The 20,272-nt window shown below is 34.2% G+C and overlaps 1 protein-coding gene across 1 annotated transcript; it reads right to left on the bottom strand.

Moving 5' to 3' along the window:
- Positions 1–568: 568 nt before the first annotated feature.
- On the bottom strand, positions 569–18,401 carry LOC148599872 (uncharacterized). The gene is made up of 2 exons (XM_088558968.1): positions 18,242–18,401; positions 569–2,858 (listed from the first exon to the last, which is right to left on the bottom strand). The coding sequence occupies exon 2, from the start codon at positions 2,813–2,815 to the stop codon at positions 635–637; it is 2,181 nt and encodes a 726-aa protein (XP_088415094.1). The 5' UTR covers positions 2,816–2,858; positions 18,242–18,401; the 3' UTR covers positions 569–634.
- Between the last annotated feature and the right edge of the window lie 1,871 nt (positions 18,402–20,272).

Here is a 20,272-nt window from a genome sequence, read left to right as displayed (position 1 = left end):
GAGGCTAAATTGCCCGACCTTACCCATCCCCCCTTTTTCCAGTGGCAATCAAAATTTGTCGACCCTATTATCCTTGTGACCCATCCTTTTTTTTCATTTCATGTTCAATTTATCATCCATTTCATGTTCATTGTCTGAATATAGCTGAAATATTGCTGCTCGGACGTTAAACCCCAACAAACAAACAATCTTAGTCAGATTTCAAAGTGTTCACTCCTCATTTTCACTGAGAAACTTGCACATACAGAAGACTCCCGTTACATAAACATATCATTCACTTCTTTAAATAGCTAAAACACATTAGAAAAAGACTTGAGAACTATCAGAAAAGATGAATTTATTTTTACTGAAACGTAATCTTAACCCATATTTTTTTATTTGTTTGATTGAAGGAAATGGTGATTTTTCTCCGTAAGGACAGTCACTTTTTGTTACTTCCGGGACATAACTTTTTTCGTTAGTATATTGGGGAATCTTAAGGGTAATTTAGGAAGTACACGTAATAACGGTAGAGCTCACCCCGCTTCGCGGCGCTCGCTAATATGGCCACTACTTTTGCACGCTGCAATTACACATTATGCCCTTTATTTCAGATGCAAAACAAGACTTTATTGCAATGACATTAACTATAAAACTAGACATTGGTAACTATTCCAATGTCAGCAAACCGTTTATTGGTCATTCTTGAATGACGATATTGTATCTTTGTCGTTAGACCACGCCCATTCAGTTCCTCGCATATTTGTTGACAATCATGCATATATAATCCTGAGGCTTTCTGAATGTCGATCGTCCGCACGGTAACATGAAGCTCCTTAATCGTACGGCTTTTTTTCAGGAGATTCCCTACGCCATCTTTATCAATATTGAAGTTTCGCAAAAGCATTAACTTTTCAATATTTTGTCCATTATCACTGACTGAATTTAGGACTTTATTTGTAAATTCAGATATACCTAAAATTGACACACAAGAAATATCTAGCACTTTTAAAAACTTGCATCTTTGAAGTAGGTAATCTATCGCATTGTCTGTGACTTGGAATGTTCCGGTGAGGTAGAGCTCCCTTAAATCAGGACAGGAGTTAGATATCTCCCTAATAGCACTATCATTTACATTTGAACAGAAGCCAAGACTTAGCTTCCGAATGTGTGAATGTCTTTTAACTTTAGTAAACCCGTCAAATTCATGTAACTCGAAGTTGATCATCAAATCCTTGATGAATGTACATCCGTCTGCCTTCAACTTCTTAAGCCATAAACATTTTTCAATTACTGTATTGATACTTTTGTGAGTTACCTTAGCGCACTTAGCTAGATTTATATGACGCATATTTTTGCAGTTATTAGCAATAGATTCAACTCCGGAGTCGGTGATTCCGGAACATCCAGCTACTTTCAATACAGACAATTTTGAACAGTTTGATGCCAGAGCCAGTAAACCTACATCATTGATACCCTGGCAGTATTTAGCAACTAATGTCTCTAAACCTTTACACCCTACTGCCACATATTCTAAACCGACGTTGGTTATATTACGACTTTCAGAAGTCTCGTGTTTATCGATAATCAGTTTCTGTAGCTTATCGCAGTGTTTCCCAATATATGATAGTCCGATATCGGTAACGTATACACATTGTTCCATAAGGAACTCCCGGATATTAGGAATACTTTCAGACATTCTCTCCAAACATTTATCTCCTATGAACGTATTACTTATATCTAAGTAAGATAATTGATTGAGTACTGGCATATCTTCAAATCCTTCTTTCGTTAAATCGTCGCAATTTCTGAGTGAAAGATGACGTAGTTTCCTGTTGTTTGCAAGGAGACATCGTAATGCGTCGTTCCTCATAATATCTGTGCTAAACTCTGTAATATTCAACATACCTCCTAACAATAATTGAAAACATTTGTTTACATTATCTTTGTCAGAATCGACTAGATTATTATCGTCTTCATGTTTGAACACTGAGTACATCTCGAGTGTGTCAACTTTCGTAAGATTAGAAATGTGGTTTGTTGAAACTTCTAACAAGGGTTTCGTTGTAATTATTCGAAGAACTCTGATGCTGCCAATACAGTTTAAAAAACTGTTGAGATGTTCAAAATTAAAAGAGCGTGTTGTTTCACGGATTTCAATACCATCCAAGTGTAGGTTCCAAGTTTGTTTGTCAGTACCATTATTTCCAAATCTACTATTACTTTGCGGAAGATAATTTATTGCATCATCATTTTCATTTCTTGAATCAAAACCGTATTGAGATGTTTTATTAGAACCCTGGTCACAGTCAGCATTCCGTGATTCCTTACTCTGGTCAGAAAAATTACTTTTCTGTTCATTTTTCTGATCGGAACAGATTTTAACATCGCTACTGGAAAGATTGTGTTCACCATTCGGTCGAACAATAGCTTGTGTTCCGTCTGAATTAGCACTACGATCGCCATTCTGGATTTCAGCAACCTTACCATCGTCGGAACTCAGAAAGTTGTTGCAAATTAGTTCATATAAACTTCTCACAGTAGTTTCTTCTGTGATTGGTCTCAATCGTAATGGTACTGATTTGGTATCAAAACTTAACTTTCTTACGTTATGACACACAGTAGATATCATATCAAATAACATCGCGTCTTTATCATCCTTTAACTGGATGCTGTTTCTTTCCTCCTCCACATCTAAAGATTTCCACAATGGCTGACTCATACAAACACAGTTCCATCGTGAACACACATATCTAACTGTAGAGAAAAGTTCCAAGTGTGGAAGATAGGAAAATATTTTGAGCAAAATTTCCTCAGGAAGATCACTCACAAACATGACCACTTATATCTTAACTATGGAGGGTCTCTACCGGAAGTCTCTGAAATTAAAGTAAGAAATAGAAGTACAATTTAATAACACACATCGTCCAGTATGCATGAAGGGCGGACAGAGATATCTTTATTCTTTCTCCCATCCCTTCTCTCATTTCTCTCACCCCTTTCTCCTTCCCCCTTCTCTTGTCTCCCACTCTTTGTTACTTGAAAAACTAATTTTCAGAAAAAGCGATCAATGTCTTGGTTTATTTTAATATAGCTAGTTACTATTTTGTTCTTCCACAAGATAAAAACGATGTTTCTTGCAATTAAAACTGACAAAAGCATCGCCATGGAGAATTAAGCATTGCGATGAAAGACTTACTGAAAAAATCAGGATGACGTTAAAAGCATCACAATGAAAATCAAAGATCGTAAAAGTATCACGATGGAAATCAAAAGCACCATGATGAAGTAAAAAGCATCATGATGGAAGTCAAATGCCGTTTCACCATGATGCTTCAACTTTAATAGAGGACCCTTGTAACAGTATATGATGAACAGATTAGATTACATCTATTAGTGTTTATCACATCAATTAATGTGGGGTTATATATATCAAGTTTAAACTACACCCCAAATCTAGAATCGATGTGAGGTTGCAAATTTGCGATGCATAATGCATAGCATGCACGGTGATGATCAACATAGTATGTTAATACAAGGATGCATATATATATATATATATATATATATATATATATATATATATATATATATATATATATCTTTATAATCAAGTCTAAACTACAATCCAACTCTAGAATCGATGTGACGTTGCAAATTTGCGATGCAAAGGATGAAGGTACATAAGGCTTTGTAGGGCCTACTAGAAGAAACGAAATTATCTCCCTTTATTAAACTCGAAATTGGTTTATTTTTTAAAATTAAAACAATTTATTTTTGTTGTTAATAAAATCATAAGAAAAAAATATTTCTGTTTATAAAAGAAATAAACAAAGTTGTATGCATATTCAATCAGTATATGTTGAATAAAGTAAAAAAAAAAAACAATTATACCTTAATGTTATGTTTAACGCAATCTGTTAGAGATATAATATAACAAGATATGTAGAAAAACCTTCTCATCAATAAAATTGTTTATATAAATATCTCCTTTCTTCTAACATGTAATGGCTAAATTTGGCTAAATTCAAAATTAAGTATATCAAAAAGACCAAAAAGACATGAATTTATGTTCACACCCATTTATATCGTCATATATATATATATATATATATATATATAAACGTCTCAGAATGTGACGACTCTATTCACTACACTGCTCCATCGGATCAAATTGATACAGGAAAGATATGTAAACGTATAGAAAGGTCTGAAAAATTCCCAACGATGTTAGAACTGTCAAATTTGCGATGCAAATTTTTTGTCGTTCCCTCCGCGGGACTCGAACTCGTACCGCTGTGACATCTATGGCAACACCGCCTGCACAAAATACAGCGCCCTAGACCACTCGGCCAGCTAGGCCAGCTAGGCTATATAAAAATATAGCTTTCTCTGGCCGGGTCATTCCTACTCATAGGATTAATCTAGGGGTGTAACTTAGTACACGATGTATGGTAGTACGGGACAGTTCATTTAGATGTTAATATGTAGGATAGAGGATCAAATTAATAATGCATGTCACAACAAATCAATATTATACAAACGTCTCAGAATGTGACAACTTGTATTTTTTTTATCATATATGATGATATTAATTGATTATTAAAAATAAATAAAAAGTAATAAATAAAAAAAAGCCTTAATTTATCTTAGTTTCATTTCGCGTTAACGTTTTTCAAATTATATTATTTTGGTACTTCTAGTTTGTTCAATCCAAATATCTTTCGGTAATATTTATGAAAAATAAAGATTTGATATACATACAAAAAAAAACTTTTATTTTAAACCACTAAAAAAATAGAAGTATCACATACTTATTAGCGTCTTGTGTCTACTTTTATTGTTATGATGTACTGTATACCGAATAAACCAGTCATATGTGAAAGACCTCATTTATTTAAAGCATTGCAGAATCAGGGGGAGGGTCATATTACATCAAAAGGGGGGTCCGATCCAGATTTGTTTCACTCTTTGGTACGTTTACTTACTTTAGCGTGTTTAATACTCTCAGACCCACATAGGGTACGTATGGTATTAACAGCTTGTTTTATTTTAAAAGACGATTCTTATCAAATGCCCATCATTTTGCTTTAAATGGATTAAATTCTCAATTGCAAAGGGGATAAACACACTTAAATAAACATTAACAGTACCTACATGTGTATACATGTAATAAAAAAATTATGTAACATATGTGACATGGTTTTAATAGTCTAAATTTGAAGATTTATTTAAATGAGGAAAAAAATAAATATATCCCCCACGTCATTATTAACCTAGACCCCGCTTATTGGTATTACATTTTGAATCCTATACAATATTTCAAATTTATATGTACTGCGTGAAAACTGAACGAAATTGTCTGTAAACATATACCGTATTTACAGACATGTAGATGTAATCGGATTGTGCGCTGTTTACATCATCAATAAAACCATAACAAGAGCCATTCCCGATTATTCTTTTGTGTTCAAATATCAAGTGTTTTATAAATATTTTTTAAAATATTGTCTTTTTTTCTGATCTTGGGTTTTGTATACCCCGTGACGTGAAGTAGCGAGGTATTATGCGAATCAGGTTACTGCTTTGAAACTATGCATAGTATGTTTAAGTACCATGCAATACAGGGTAAGTTCAATATGCAATCAATTCAGTTCCATTTTTGAAGAGTTGGTGCGTATTCCCTAAGACACCGATAAATCTTCATGCAATTGAGATATAGGTACATGTAGGTATGCAAATGATTAGCGGTTGAAGAAGCATCAAGTATTTGTAGTGGAATAAGCAGGAACGCAGCAGCAGGAACGGTTGATTGTTTTTTTTTCTGACCTGTAAATATTAATATTATTTGCGTGTACACATTTGAATGATGGTGTATTTTATACCTACATGTTTATCGGGCCAATATTTTTTGTTTGAACCGCACGCCGTGTGTATGCTCTTTTCGCTGTACCAATCGAGGTTTGAGTGCTAAGCCACACCTCTATGTATAAACATGTAGGTATAAAGGCTAAAAACCACTAATTCCACTTTCCATAGGCTTCTATGCTAATTTCACAATATTCAATGGCTTCTCTGGACTTTACCTTAACTTTAACCTGCAGAGGACTATATATCAGCATGATTCTACATATGTCAGCTCACAATCCTCAGAATGGCATGTGGGGTTAGCAGACTTGCAGTGCAGTACTGGTCACCGGAAGTGAAGGGTCTATAAATAGCATGGGAAATCCCAGTGTTTTCACAAGATAGGGGTATATTTAAAAATCATTATGGAGATTAGGCTTCACATCATAAGAAGCAAAATGCACCTATAAAATGTACAGAAATGTTTTTCCTTTCAGAAACTGTTTAAATTTTTTAAAAAAGATGAGAACTTTTTTCACAGCACTATGAGGAACAGGGGTAATTTCTGCGTAGGACTATTTTTGCGTACGTTCCGAATGCTCATTGGTTGAATTGGTGGTCTGTAACCTAAAGAGTCACTTTTTGTCTTAGAAAAAATAAATAACTATACAGGTATCTTCCTACACACATACTGAATGCATTTGCAAAGTTTCAGTGAAATGTGACAAGCACTTTTTTAAATATTTGATTTTTAAATATAGGGTAACCAAGTTGTGCGAGCAAAAAAGTGACAATATTCTACCATACTTAAATGCATTAAATATTTGCAAAGATTTTTTTCTGACTTTTCAAATAAAAAATATCAATCACAACTTGTTTTTTAACAATATTAATGAAGAAATAGTTTTAAAAGTAATCATTTTCTGCGAAATTGGTCTATTTTTAAAAAAATTATTTCTGACATGCCTCCCCCTTTTTCTTGATCACATGTCAAAAATCCTAAATCTTTAAATTTTCACAAAAGGTGATATATTTGGCTTTAAATTTGTAAATACAGTGTTTTCACATTAAAACATGACCAGTAAAGGGCACCTAAAGCAAAAAAAGGACTCAATAATGGATTTTCCATGTTGCCATAGGGGAATGTTGATATGGCCTTAACCGCAGTAATGAAAGTGAGTTTTTCCTCATTTCTAACCTAATTTTTGCTCAAATCTACACAAAACTTGATTTCAAGTGCTTATTACCACCATATTTAGGTAAATATAGCCCTCAAAGTTTAATATTTGATATTTTTACTAAATTTTCTACACTTTTTACAAGATAGGACATAAAAATCAGCCAAAAAGACCAATTTTCCATAATTTGGACCTATAACTTAAAAAATGCATATTTTGAAGGATTTTTGTAGTGTATTCCTCTCATGGCAAAGTTAACAAGATCTTCAAGTAGTTTAAAGCTATTTCAAGAAACTTTTCATTTTGCCATGGCTTCAACTTAAGGCTAAAAACCACTAATTCCACTTTCCATAGGCTTCTATGCTAATTTCACAATATTCAATGGCTTCTCTGGACTTTACCTTAACTTTAACCTGCAGAGGACTATATATCAGCATGATTCTACATATGTCAGCTCACAATCCTCAGAATGGCATGTGGGGTTAGCAGACTTGCAGTGCAGTACTGGTCACCGGAAGTGAAGGGTCTATAAATAGCATGGGAAATCCCAGTGTTTTCACAAGATAGGGGTATATTTAAAAATCATTATGGAGATTAGGCTTCACATCATAAGAAGCAAAATGCACCTATAAAATGTACAGAAATGTTTTTCCTTTCAGAAACTGTTTAAATTTTTTAAATAAGATGAGAACTTTTTTCACAGCACTATGAGGAACAGGGGTAATTTCTGCGTAGGACTATTTTTGCGTATGTTCCGAATGCTCATTGGTTGAATTGGTGGTCTGTAACCTAAAATACACCATCATTCAAATGTGTACACGCAAATAATATTAATATTTACAAGTCAGAAAAAAAACAATCACCCTTAAATGTCACATTGACAAGATTGTAACATGTTTAGCTATTTAAGTCCAAATTCGCATTTTGAAAAGACTGATTACATTGTACATCGATTTTTGAGACTCACAATCTTACAAAATATTGCTGACTCTGAAATACAATAAAAGTATCTAAAATGTATCCCCAGGTAACAATATATATGACAACCAAAGACTGTTTTTTTGCTCCTTCAAATATAATTATTTTTGTTTCGGCAAGGATTTATATTTAACTCCTTGGTTTCCGAATAATCTATTCTACGCTACATTTTAAAAAATCTTGATTCACTACCTATAGAACGGTTTAATCTGCAAGCACGAATCCAAGGACGGGTGTACCGGGTGTAAGCCCCTCCACCTAAAATAAAAGTTTTTTTTTTGTATGTATATCAAATCTTTATTTTTCATAAATATTACCTAAAGATATTTGGTTTGAACAAACTAGAAGTACCAAAATAATATAATTTGAAAAACGTTAACGCGAAATGAAACTAAGATCAATTAAGGCCTTAATGACCTTTGTCCCTCTTTTTAATCTCATGTATATATTATCAAAAGTATGAATAATGGTATGAAGTACTAAAAAGTGAAATAAAAATAGCATACATGTACAACAAACAAAAAGACTTGGATAGAATTTTTCGGCAATTGGGGAGGGGTACACAAGCTTTTTTCCTGCAATCCGGACAGTTAATGTTATAATATTTAAGTGGATAGATCTCCTCTAATAATTTGTACCACAGTATTAAACTCATCAAAAAGTAATTAAGGGACTGACTTTGAAAACTGTAAATGAAACATTTAGGAATTGGGAAAAAAATAGGGGATAGTGTGATTTTGATATTATATTATTCTATGTCAAATATTAATCACAATCCAAGTTTAGATACATGTAAAGCTAGAATAGTTATTAATTTATTTAAAGTTGATATAAACGATTAGTGTCGATTTCAGTCTGGCCATGGACAAACATTTCTAGCCACACCATTAATGTGAATTAAACTTATCTGACCCGTTTTAGCAAAAAAAATAGTTCTTTGATTACTTGAAGTATGTTAAACGAACCACGGAAAACAGAGGCATAACGACTGTTTGAATTTTCGAGATATACACTCAGATTTATGCACGTACGCAGAATATAAGAAACAATATGAAGTGCATTGGACCGTTAATTACATGTATATCACACTGTCAGTGCAGGGTGTGTACATTTATTTTACAAAACCGTATCCGCAGACCTCTTGTGAATTCGCTTGACACACGTGTGTATTGCATAGCCCACCGTAAGCAGGTAATCCTGGCCCAGGGGCAAAGTCATTAATTAATGATACACTCTACCAAACCAAACAATCAAACCAAATAAAAAAACTGTATTGCAATTAAACATATGATATACGTAAGTAAGGACTATGACAAAAATTTGAACATTACTGAATATTTAACATGTTGTGATAATAATATTGTCCTCAGTTCCTTTGACGGCTTAAAAATAAGTCAATAAGCCAAACTACTCAACAACAAAAAAAAAAAGGAAAAAGCAGTCCTATTAAAAAGATGTTCTTTTTTGTGTTATTGTTATATAAATACATATAGGGAAATAATGTTATTATCTAAAATATTCTATCGAATTATTATGTTAACAACTAATACAAAACTGAGCTTCATCTTCAATTTAAGTAATAGAAATTTTAACGCTTGCCATCCGCCTCGGCGGGATGGCACATATAACGATGCATTCTACTCTCGTTTTACAATGAAGCCTGTAAGTCAAGTGTTCATTTTTGGAAACTACTAAGATAATAGCATTGTACAGTAGGCTAAAAAGGGTTTTGTCTGTCTTTAAAGACAAATTCTAGCCCCGTGCTGATCCGGGTGTCAAAAGAATAGACGGCAACAGCCTCAGGCTTGACGTAAAAGGCGACTAAATAGTGCTTAGAACCTTGACCGGGGGGCGCTCGGCCCACAGAGCAGTAGGGTTGTGTGCCCCAGGTGTACATGGCATGTTACTGATAAAAAAAATACTGAAATCCCGACTGTACATCATATAAGTGCAATTTGGGAAAGATACCACGCTCCTCGCACGTTACAGAACCCTGTATGGTATTCAATCGGAGTAGGAAGCTTTGCGCTCCGCCACAAGATGCCGCTAAATTACCCGACCCTACCAACCACTCCCTATTTCCAGTGGCAATCAAAATTTATTTACCCTACTATCCTTGTATCCCACCCCATTTTATTCATTTCATCATAATTTCATGTTTATTGTATCATTCATTTTATGTTCATCGCTTGGATATTCTTAAAGTTTATATTTAATAGCACTTCTTTAAATGACAAAAGATTATCTGAAAACGAATTGTTCGAAATCAACTTGATAACGTGATCATTGAAAAATTTTCTAAGATATTACTAAGACAGGATCTATAAAGGGTTTATCTTATCCGTGCACCGACAGTTTATACCAGTATCAATTAAATTACACACTTTAAGTAAAGTGGCTTTTTATCAAAATCACTACATATTCCGTCCATCAGAAAATAGAAAAAAAATTACATACATGTATATGTTATTTTATTACCTAATTATAAGGTTTTATCTTGTTTATTAAATATACACAAATTTTTCTCTATTTTCAAAATTTATTCAGGACAGGGGGATCTATTGCACTGTCGATGTACTATTGCACGGTGCAATAGCCTCCTTGAGGAGTCTATTGCACTGACCCCATAATGACCTTTATTTAAGCCTTTTGATTGTTTGAACTTTTTTTAAGCTCTTCATTGAATTGGAATTTACACACAAAAAATTCGTCTGTAAAAACGTAGATGTGACTCTCGTCTGCCCATTCGTAAACATGGAGCGGTCAATTTCCCATGCCTGGTCGAATGGTTGTCTCTTTGACATATTCCCCATTTCCATTCTTTATTATATCTCATAGACAAATTAGGTAATAAAACAGTTATTAAATGGGTTGGATGCAATAGACCAGAGCATTTGTCCTTTGGTACTGAGAATGATCAAGTGTTCTCAGTACCTCAGGACAAATATTCTGGTCTATTGCATCCAACCCATTTAATAACTGTATAATATTATATGTTTTATAGCGATTTTTAAAATAATTATAAAATCAACGATATACATATCTGAGTTGTTCCTTTGCTGAATGAGAAACTCTTTTACTGTCATAAAAAAGTTTGGTTGCGCAACGGAAAATACTAATAAAAACATGCATTGTTTTAGTAAAGAAGCTGTAGTTCCCCAAAATTGTGGCGTGCTTGTGCATATCACACATACAAAGCATAATTTGAATTGCCTTTTAATATTTTTTTTTCCAAAATCGTTGACAGTTGGGTAGAACAACGCAGCTGCTCATCCCTATCACATCGAAAGTTACCCCCCCCCACCACCCCCAAAGAAAACCTCGAGGTTGAAGACTCCGATTGTTGCCACGTTCCTCGCACGTTAAAGAATGGGGTACCCCTGGCGTGTTACATGCTGGGGTTGTCAGGCTATAATACGGAAAACCTGACCGCAAACCATAGGGGTGCACCATGTTGGGAAAGATGCCACATTCCTCGCACGTTGAAGAACCCTACTGCGGAATCCCCTGCAGACAAACACAACGGCGTTTCTAAAATTTACAGGGTGTTTCATTTTGTTGGTGCCCCGTGCAGGTCCGGGTGCTAAAAGAATAGGCCTGCAGCAGTGCTAAGCTTGTCGTAAAAGGCGACTAAATAGTGCTCAGAACCCTAGCCGGGGGCTAGGGCGCTCTGCCCACAGAGCAACTGGGATGTGTGCCCCAGGCCCAGGTGGTGGAATGGGGTACCCCTGGCGTGTTACATGCTGGGGTTGTCAGGCTATAATACGGAAAACCTGACCGCAAACCAGAGTGGTGCACCATGTTGGGAAAGATGCCACATTCCTCGCACGTTAAAGAACCCTACTGTGGTATTCTCCCGGAGTAGGAACCATAGGGCTCCGCCACAGCCGCACAGGAGGCTAAATTGCCCGACCCTACCCACCTCTCCCTATTTCCAGTGGCAATCAAAATTTGTCGACCCCATTGCCCTTTTGTACCGTCCCTTTTCCATTTCATCATCATTTCATGTTCATTTTATCATCAATTTCATGTTCATCGTTTGAATATAGCTGAAATATTACTGCTCGGACGTTAAACCCCAACAAACAAACAAACATTTTGTTGGTAGGTTACATAAGGATGATTTTCATTAGTATCCCAGGTAAAGAAAGTTTATGGCAGGGTCAGTACAACGAGAAATTCCCTTTTGACTTTCGAGATTTTCTAAAGTATCGTCGATATCGGATTTGTATTCTATTTTTATTTTATATTCATAAAACCTTACGTGTTCCGAATAGATACCTGCTACAAAGGGAGATAAATGTTGACAAAATGTTGGTCCGCAAGTCGGGAATCGGTCTCAGTATCGTATTAATTTTCCCATAGACTTCTATAGTGAAGTGCATTTTTTTAGGATTAAAAAAAGATATGTAAATTGATTCAATAAAACTTTCACTTATGTAGCATTTCTAAGGACATGTGAAAAAATAATTTCCCGCAAAGAAAATAGGGTGAGTCCACGAAGGTCGGACAGAAAAGTAGTCTCGAACTATAAATAGCCATTTTCCCTACTTTCACTTTCGTTTTGCACTAACCAAACCAACCTTTTCAGTGGAACATTTTTATGATATTATGTTAGATTTTCTTTTTAAAAAGTTCATCTTACAGTGTGATGTTTGCTCTATTTTATAAGTCATTGTTCATATCTTTTGACAAAACATTAGTTTGTAGAGAGGCAAAATGAAAATGCACTATATTTTTATAGCATCCATGTTTTGACGTACACCCGCTCAGGGATATGCAATACGATACTGGTACCAATCATGGTGTGGTTGCAGTGCAAGGGAGGAAACTGATGGACGCTGTAAACTGCTACCACAGTGGAGAGGATTATGGGCTTCTGTTAAATCAAATTAACTATTTTTTGGGGTTTTGTTTGTTTTGTTTTTATTTTGGATGTTTTTTCCTTCTATTTTTATTTTATATTCATAAAACTTGAAATAACTTATATTAATTATTAACTCTTATATATAATGTTTGCTCCTGAGCTAGTGAGTTTTTGTGGAAAGCAATCGATACGTAACAAAATACTTCAGAAATTAATAGTTACCGCCCAGCATATTTCCGTAAATCGACAATTTTGATGTATACCATCATACATGTACGTTGTGTCACTCATCTAATTTCCCCTTTTATTCTTAAAATGAAATTTGTCATTGTGAAAAGCTAGAATTTAAAAGTTATTACATACTATTCGATTGAGAATATATGCATGTATAATGTACGTATTGACCATGGAATAGTGACCTCAAGTAGTAAAGCTATATTATATACAGTCCTTGATACAGTCCTATAAGATGAAAAGGTATTGCGGTTACTGAAGTACGTGTTTACAAAGTTATTTTTTTTTAAAAGTAAAACTGAAATATTTGTATGAGAATATACTTTGTAAAGTTAATTTTAGAAGTTAAATTGTAATTATAAGGTCATCCAGATTTCCTTTTTACAGTTTAGTTGAATATTATAGTTTTCTTTAGTACCGCACAACCATAGACCTGTAACTATATGTCTATGGCACTACCCGTGGAGACATGTAATGCAGTAGGTAGATGCCGAATACTAGTAAATAATATCATTAGAAACAACGCGTGCATGCAAAAATCTATAGAATTTATAAGAGTCATAAAATTATGCCAATCTTGTATAATATATATTTTTGTCTTCGAGAGATCACCCATCAGTTAGGAATATATGGACCCGACCGCCGTAATAGATAAATAAGCTAAAATGCCACATACAGTACTAGTGTACAGCCGAATCTGTTCGAATCTGCTTAAAAATATGACATACCGGAAATCAGAATTTCATATGGTTGTCTTGCTGTAATAAAAAACCAACAAAACAAAAAAAAAAAAAGCCAAACAAACAATAAACCAATACACATCCCTAAAATACAGCATCAACCTTTCTATCTACTGGCCCGAGACAATTAAGCAATGACACTAGCATTTTAAAATCTAGCAAGTGATATTATAATTATATAAGAGGATGGAATTCCACATTCGTCTATACTCTGCTCTCAAGCATATAGTTCCAAATTACAACATTTATTCCTTGAGAAATACCCGTTAACTACCCGGCTCCTATAAAATTGTTTTAATTTACAACGGCATAAAAAGTACTTTTTTGCAGTGGTGGTATCTATAGTTCACAATTTTATATTTCTTGTTACACTACAAAAATTCATGCTGTTGTACATTGAATCCAACACCTTTTAGCATGTTCACGTTTTAATTTTACAGATTACCGCGTCTTGAAAGCATTTACTCCGGGCACTAACATTTTCTCTGTACGAAGGGCGCCACCTACACTCGTGAAAAAAATTTAGGTTTTAAAAGAAATTAATGACACATTTTAAACAAAATTTGTGAAAATTTAACTGGAACATCACCGAATTTAACCGAGAACAACGTCGAATTTAATAGGGTTTGTAAGTCTCGTTCTAGATTCAGTTTCCCTTAAGGAATTTCCGATGTAGAACGTATTGAAATCCGAAGACCGATTTGCATTTTGTGTGTACTCTCGGGAAATTCAAACGCTGCTTCACAATGCAAAATCTTCTATTCTAAACATTTTTATCGCTTAGAACTTGATAATTGTCATTTTTAATCAGTATTTTTTACCACAAAATGATACCTCGCTTTTAATATAGAACTCAAAAATGCCATGTTAATGACGAATCTCCATACATTTGAATGGTAGAGTAGGGCCCATTCTTACGAAACCACGGAGTCACGTGACGAGACTTACATATCCTATTAGGAACAAGTTCGAATTTAAATGGGAACAACCCCGAATTTAAATACGCTGTGTATCCTAATTTTATCGTACACACCGAATTTTATCGGGAATATCCGAATTTTAAATCGATACCCTAATTTAATTATTTTACTCTGATTTTAACGGCACAAGTCCGAATTTAACTCGGAACATCGAATTTAATATGTAAATTATAAAAATTAGCTATTTCACTTATAAAATTCTGTAAAACTAGGCATTTTTAATGATCAGTGATTAACTATTTAAATTTTGACGCAGAGAGCTGGACTATTTAGTCAAATTGCCCCGAACATTCGCAAGGAGGAAAGCTCAATCGAGAATTCCCAATTTATTTCTTTCGATCTGACCCTGTTAATGAAGAGATCGGGAGCTTCTAATGACGGATTTTCGGAGCTGAAATGTACACTTTTTGTTAGTAAGTATAGATTACAGGGGCGGATCTAGGGGAGGGGGCATAGGGTTGGCACCCCTCCTTTTTACTGGAAAATTGCATGTGTGGTTAGTTTGATCCCAGGAATTTAACTTCTATACATAAAATGCAAGCACTATGTACATATGTGTTAATTACTACATGTACATAAATAAAATAAAATGGTAAACACACATGTACATACATGTAGCAAACAATGAGGTGTTTAAAGTAGAAAATACACAGAACTGATAAATTATTATGATTTCAAAGCAGAGACTTAAACAAAGTCTCTGTTTCAACGGTAAGGATGAAAGGAGGTCATGTGGCATATTCATCACATTCAGTGGGTAATCTTGAACTATAAAAAAGGGGGGTATGCAGTGAAATAAAATAATGTCTGCTACAAAAAAAAAAAATCTCTCTTGTTACCGAGACAAGTGCTTCAGTATGGTGACAACACCCGGAGTTTGCATTACTATGACATTTATTACCATTTTCTTAAAGCTTTAAAATATCTATAATTTCCCCAAAGCAATTGCTTTCCGGCTCACTTTGATTATTTTATTAAAATTTTAGTCTCCCTTTTCTGTCCCGTTTCCTCCTTTCTCCTGCCCCTTCCCTTCGTTCTCCCGCCTCAACTCTTTCTTCCGACTTTCTCCCGACTGCTCTCTCCTATCTCCCGCCCCATCTCTCCCTGTCTCCATTTACCCTGTCCGCTGTTCCATGTATGCACTGATTTATATATACCAATTATTTTATTTGCTTAAAAACAAAATAAAAAGATAGAATTACAAATCTCATATCAAATGTAACAGATATCAGATAACGAACTGGCTAATTAGGAGTAATTATTCTTTTTTCATCTATTGATTCTCGCATGTGTTTGGTAAATGTAGTTCTAGGTTGATGAATATAATCAGAATCATAAGAACATTGGCTGAAAATGCAAAGAACATTTTTTATACAGGTCATAAATACATCAAATGGGTTCAACTCACCCCAGAAACCATACTTACTGATTCGTGTATACTACATCAAATATATTCCATTCACTCAAAAACCATACTTACTGATAAGTGTATACAACATGAAATGTATTTTATTTACTACAAAAAACATACTGATTCGTGTACACTACATGAAATGTGTTTTATTTATTCAAAAAAACATATACTGATAAGTGTATACTACATAAAATGGTTTCCATTCATTCAAAAAAACTTACTGATTCATGCAAATGTATTCCATTCACTGAAAAAACATACTGATTCATGTATGCTACATCAAATGTTTTCCATTTACTTAAAAAACATACATACTGATTCATGTATACAAATGTATTACATGAAATGGTTTCCATGCACTCAAAAAATAAACTTACTGTTTCGTGTATACTACATGAAGTGGTTTCCATTCACTCAAAAACCACACTTACTGATTCATGCAAATGTATTCCATTCACAAAAAAAAAAAAACAAACAAACAAACAAAACAAAAAAAACAAAAAACAAAAAACAAAAAAAAAACCAACTGATTCATGTATACTACATCAAATGTTTCTGTTCACTCAAAAACCCATACTTACTGATTCACGCAAATGTTTTCCATTCACTAAAAAAACATACTTGCTGACTCGTACAAATGTTTTCCATTCACTCAAAAAAACTATATTTATCGATTCATGTATTCGTGATTTACGTGTAGTGAACTAAATGTATCAAATAAACCTCAGGAATCATACTTACTGATTCACGTATAATGCACCGAATGTATCAGTTACACCTCAGAAGTCATACTTACTGATTCATGTGTATTGCACTAAATGTATCAAATAAACCTCAGGAAGCACACTTTCAGATTCACGAGTAGTGCACTAAATGTATCAAATACACAACAGGAATCTTACTGATTCACGTGTAGTGCACTAAATGTATCAAATACACCTCAGACGTCATACTTACTGATTCACGTGTAGTGCACTAAATGTATCAAATACACTTGGGGAATCATACTTACTGATTCACGAGTAGTGCACTAAACGTATCAAATGCACATCAGAAGTCATACTTACCGATTCACATATAGTGCACTAAATGTATCAAATAACACCTCAAGAATCATACTGATTCACGTATAATGCACATAATGTTTAAATTACACCTCAGAAATCATACTTACTGATTCATGTATAAAGCACCAAAATGTATCAAATATATTTCAGAAGTCATACTTACTGATTCACGTGTATTGCACCAAATGTATCAAATACACCTCAGGAATCATACTTACTGATTCACGTATAATGCACCAAAATGTATCAAATGCACCTTAGGAATTATACTTACTGATCCACGTGTAGTGCACAAAATGTATCAAATACACCTCGGGAATCATACTTACTGATTCACGTGTAGTGTACAAAATGCATCAAATACACCTCAGGAATCATACTTACTGAATCACGTGTAGTGCACTAAATGTATCAAATGCACCGCAGGAATCACTTACTGATTCACGTATTATGCACCAAATGTATCAAATACACCTCAGGAATTACACTTACTGATTCACGTGTAGTACACTAAATGTATCAAATACACCTCAGGAATCACGCTTACTGATTCACGTGCAGTGCACCAAATGTATCAAATACACCTCAGCAATCACACTTACTGATTCACGTATAATGCACCAAATGTATCAAATACCTCAGAAGTCATACTGATTCACGAGTAGTGCACCAAATGTATCAAATACACTTCAGGAATCATACTTACTTATTTTATAGTAATGGTAAAACATAGCAAATCATTTGAAAATACTTTGGCAAATGAGAATGAATCTCTGAATACGTGTGGCATGATACGCGTATGGACATCCACAAAAAGACTAACGAATGCGCCATATGTACGTTCCCTAAACTGTCCACAGATTGGTAATACATAATTCAAATTCGTTGTCATGTCAGAGTACAATGGTATGGAAATCCACGTGAAGCATAAAACGAATTGCCAAATGTGGAACTTACCTTGATCTTTTCATAAACCATTAAAAGTACACACATTTTTGTATTAAGACTTCCAAACACATGTATAGTATCAGTTAATTTGTGGCTCGGCGGTGAATAATCTATATTTCACTTTTTGTTGAAGTGTGTATTCAACAATACTTTGGACATTTAAACGTGAATTTGCTTTTCATGTGATATTTAAAATCTACTAAATAAGTTACAGGTATAGGGGATTCCCCGGATTGACCTACCAATCAAGTCAATAAGATACCAGAATACGTCATTATACATATACTGCATATTGCTGCGCCTCTGTCCAATATGCCTAGCCTCGGACCAATAACTAAGTAAATATGGAAAATCTTACTATATGCATATTTACTATAGTATATATGAATCGAGACGTAGTCGATGGTGATATATTTTCTGAGTGTGTTACTCGGTTGCTGCTGGCAGTATATGTAATATACTGAATACCCTTTTCAATGCATCACACTGTTATGTACATGTGCAAGAGCGTTAAGAAATTTTTGTGAAATTAAAATATGGTGTAATTGATATTTTCTGCATTAGCAAATCTCAGGAGCCTATTATATTGTCCGAGGTTTTGCACCACATGAACGTGACACAGTCTCATAAAATTGAAGAAATCTATTTCGTCAGATGTATTTACTAATTTACCCAGAAATATTTCAAATAAGTCAGATTCATCACGCACGTACAGGTTGATAAACAAACACAACGGAAAATGTTCAATAATAAGGTCCCAGAAAGAGTTTGGTAATGGTTTGGTCGCAGGGCATCCGTAGCAGGCGTGAATTTATATGTCTGTAAATAATCTCTTGCACAGAATACATAAACCAGCGGTTATATTTGGAGTTTGTAAAAAAATAATATTTTTTTTATCATACAGTTTTTCTGCTTGTTTCCAAAACGGTGCTAATTCGACGTTGTTGATGACATTTCGAAACCGAAGAAAGTCTCCATCAAAACTAGCGCGGGATTTCCAGTTAGTCTCTTGCACATGCCAAACTGAATTATTCACGACTGATTTCCATTCACGTTTAGTAGGAAAATGGCCAGTAAATAAAAAATTCTTTTAGGTACCCATGGAGCTGATAATAAAATATAATTTCCAAAATGTCAGGAATGGAACCAAAATAAGAGCGTTCCGTATCAACGAGGAATGAAAAGAGACGAATAAGGAATATCTTCTTTGTTAGGCAGTTGTCATCTAACGATACAAGTTTCGGTAAAATTTTTCTTTTTTCAATAGCAGCAGTTATCGGGTAGAGTCCTAACAGACTTTCGCACATGTCCGATCTAGTTCTAGTTTTTTAAGTTGAGTATTTGTTTTGCAATAAAATGTTGAAAACGTTCAAGCACTGTTTTTTCCGCAGTTTTTAGGTTAGTCCATACTTCACATCCGTATAGGGTAGATGGTAACACAACATTTTATGCAAACGTACAAGAACATTCGGGTTAGTGAACTTGGAATGAAGTTTATTCAACGCAAATAATACATTACGCCCTTTCCTGTAGGCATTCGTAGTGCTTTCTAAGGATTGGAATCCATAGTTCATTTGCACACCTAGGTGAATATAGTCATCTTGTATTGGAAATAACTCATGGCTTATCTTATTAGAAATTTAATCGAATTTTTAATAACAAAAAAGGGTTTTGTAATATTAGAAATCAACTTTGTAATATTAAAATTGAATAAGTAATATTAAAAAACACTAATTTTTGTCCATTTGGCTTACCATATATATGTCTACATGCTTATATGTTTTAATATTTGTATGTCTTGTGTTTATTTAATGTATAATTCGTTACGAAAGCTCATAGGCCGGAGCTTATGGTTATTGTTAATATGAAACACGCGACCAAAACTACTTACTGACTTACATTTGTAGGCCTACTTTCTTTTTTATTTCGTTTCGCCGTTCTATTTCGGCGCAGTCTTACTTCTTGATGTAGTCCTCGGACTACATCATACACAATATAGTCAACCGAATATAAATGAAAAAAAATAATAAGGTAAAAGTG

The sequence above is a fragment of the Perna viridis genome, chromosome 13 (genome assembly GCF_037379345.1).
Source record: "Perna viridis isolate PV_CMFRI_1.1 ecotype Kerala chromosome 13, ASM3737934v1, whole genome shotgun sequence".
Taxonomy (NCBI): domain Eukaryota; kingdom Metazoa; phylum Mollusca; class Bivalvia; order Mytilida; family Mytilidae; genus Perna; species Perna viridis.
The sequence above is the reverse complement of the archived record's forward strand: the minus strand, read 5'-3'. Positions and strand labels throughout refer to the sequence as shown.

Bases quoted from the DNA above. Each gene is read 5' to 3' on its own strand.
- LOC148599872 (XM_088558968.1), bottom strand. From the start codon at position 2,815: ATGTTTGTGAGTGATCTTCCTGAGGAAATTTTGCTCAAAATATTTTCC.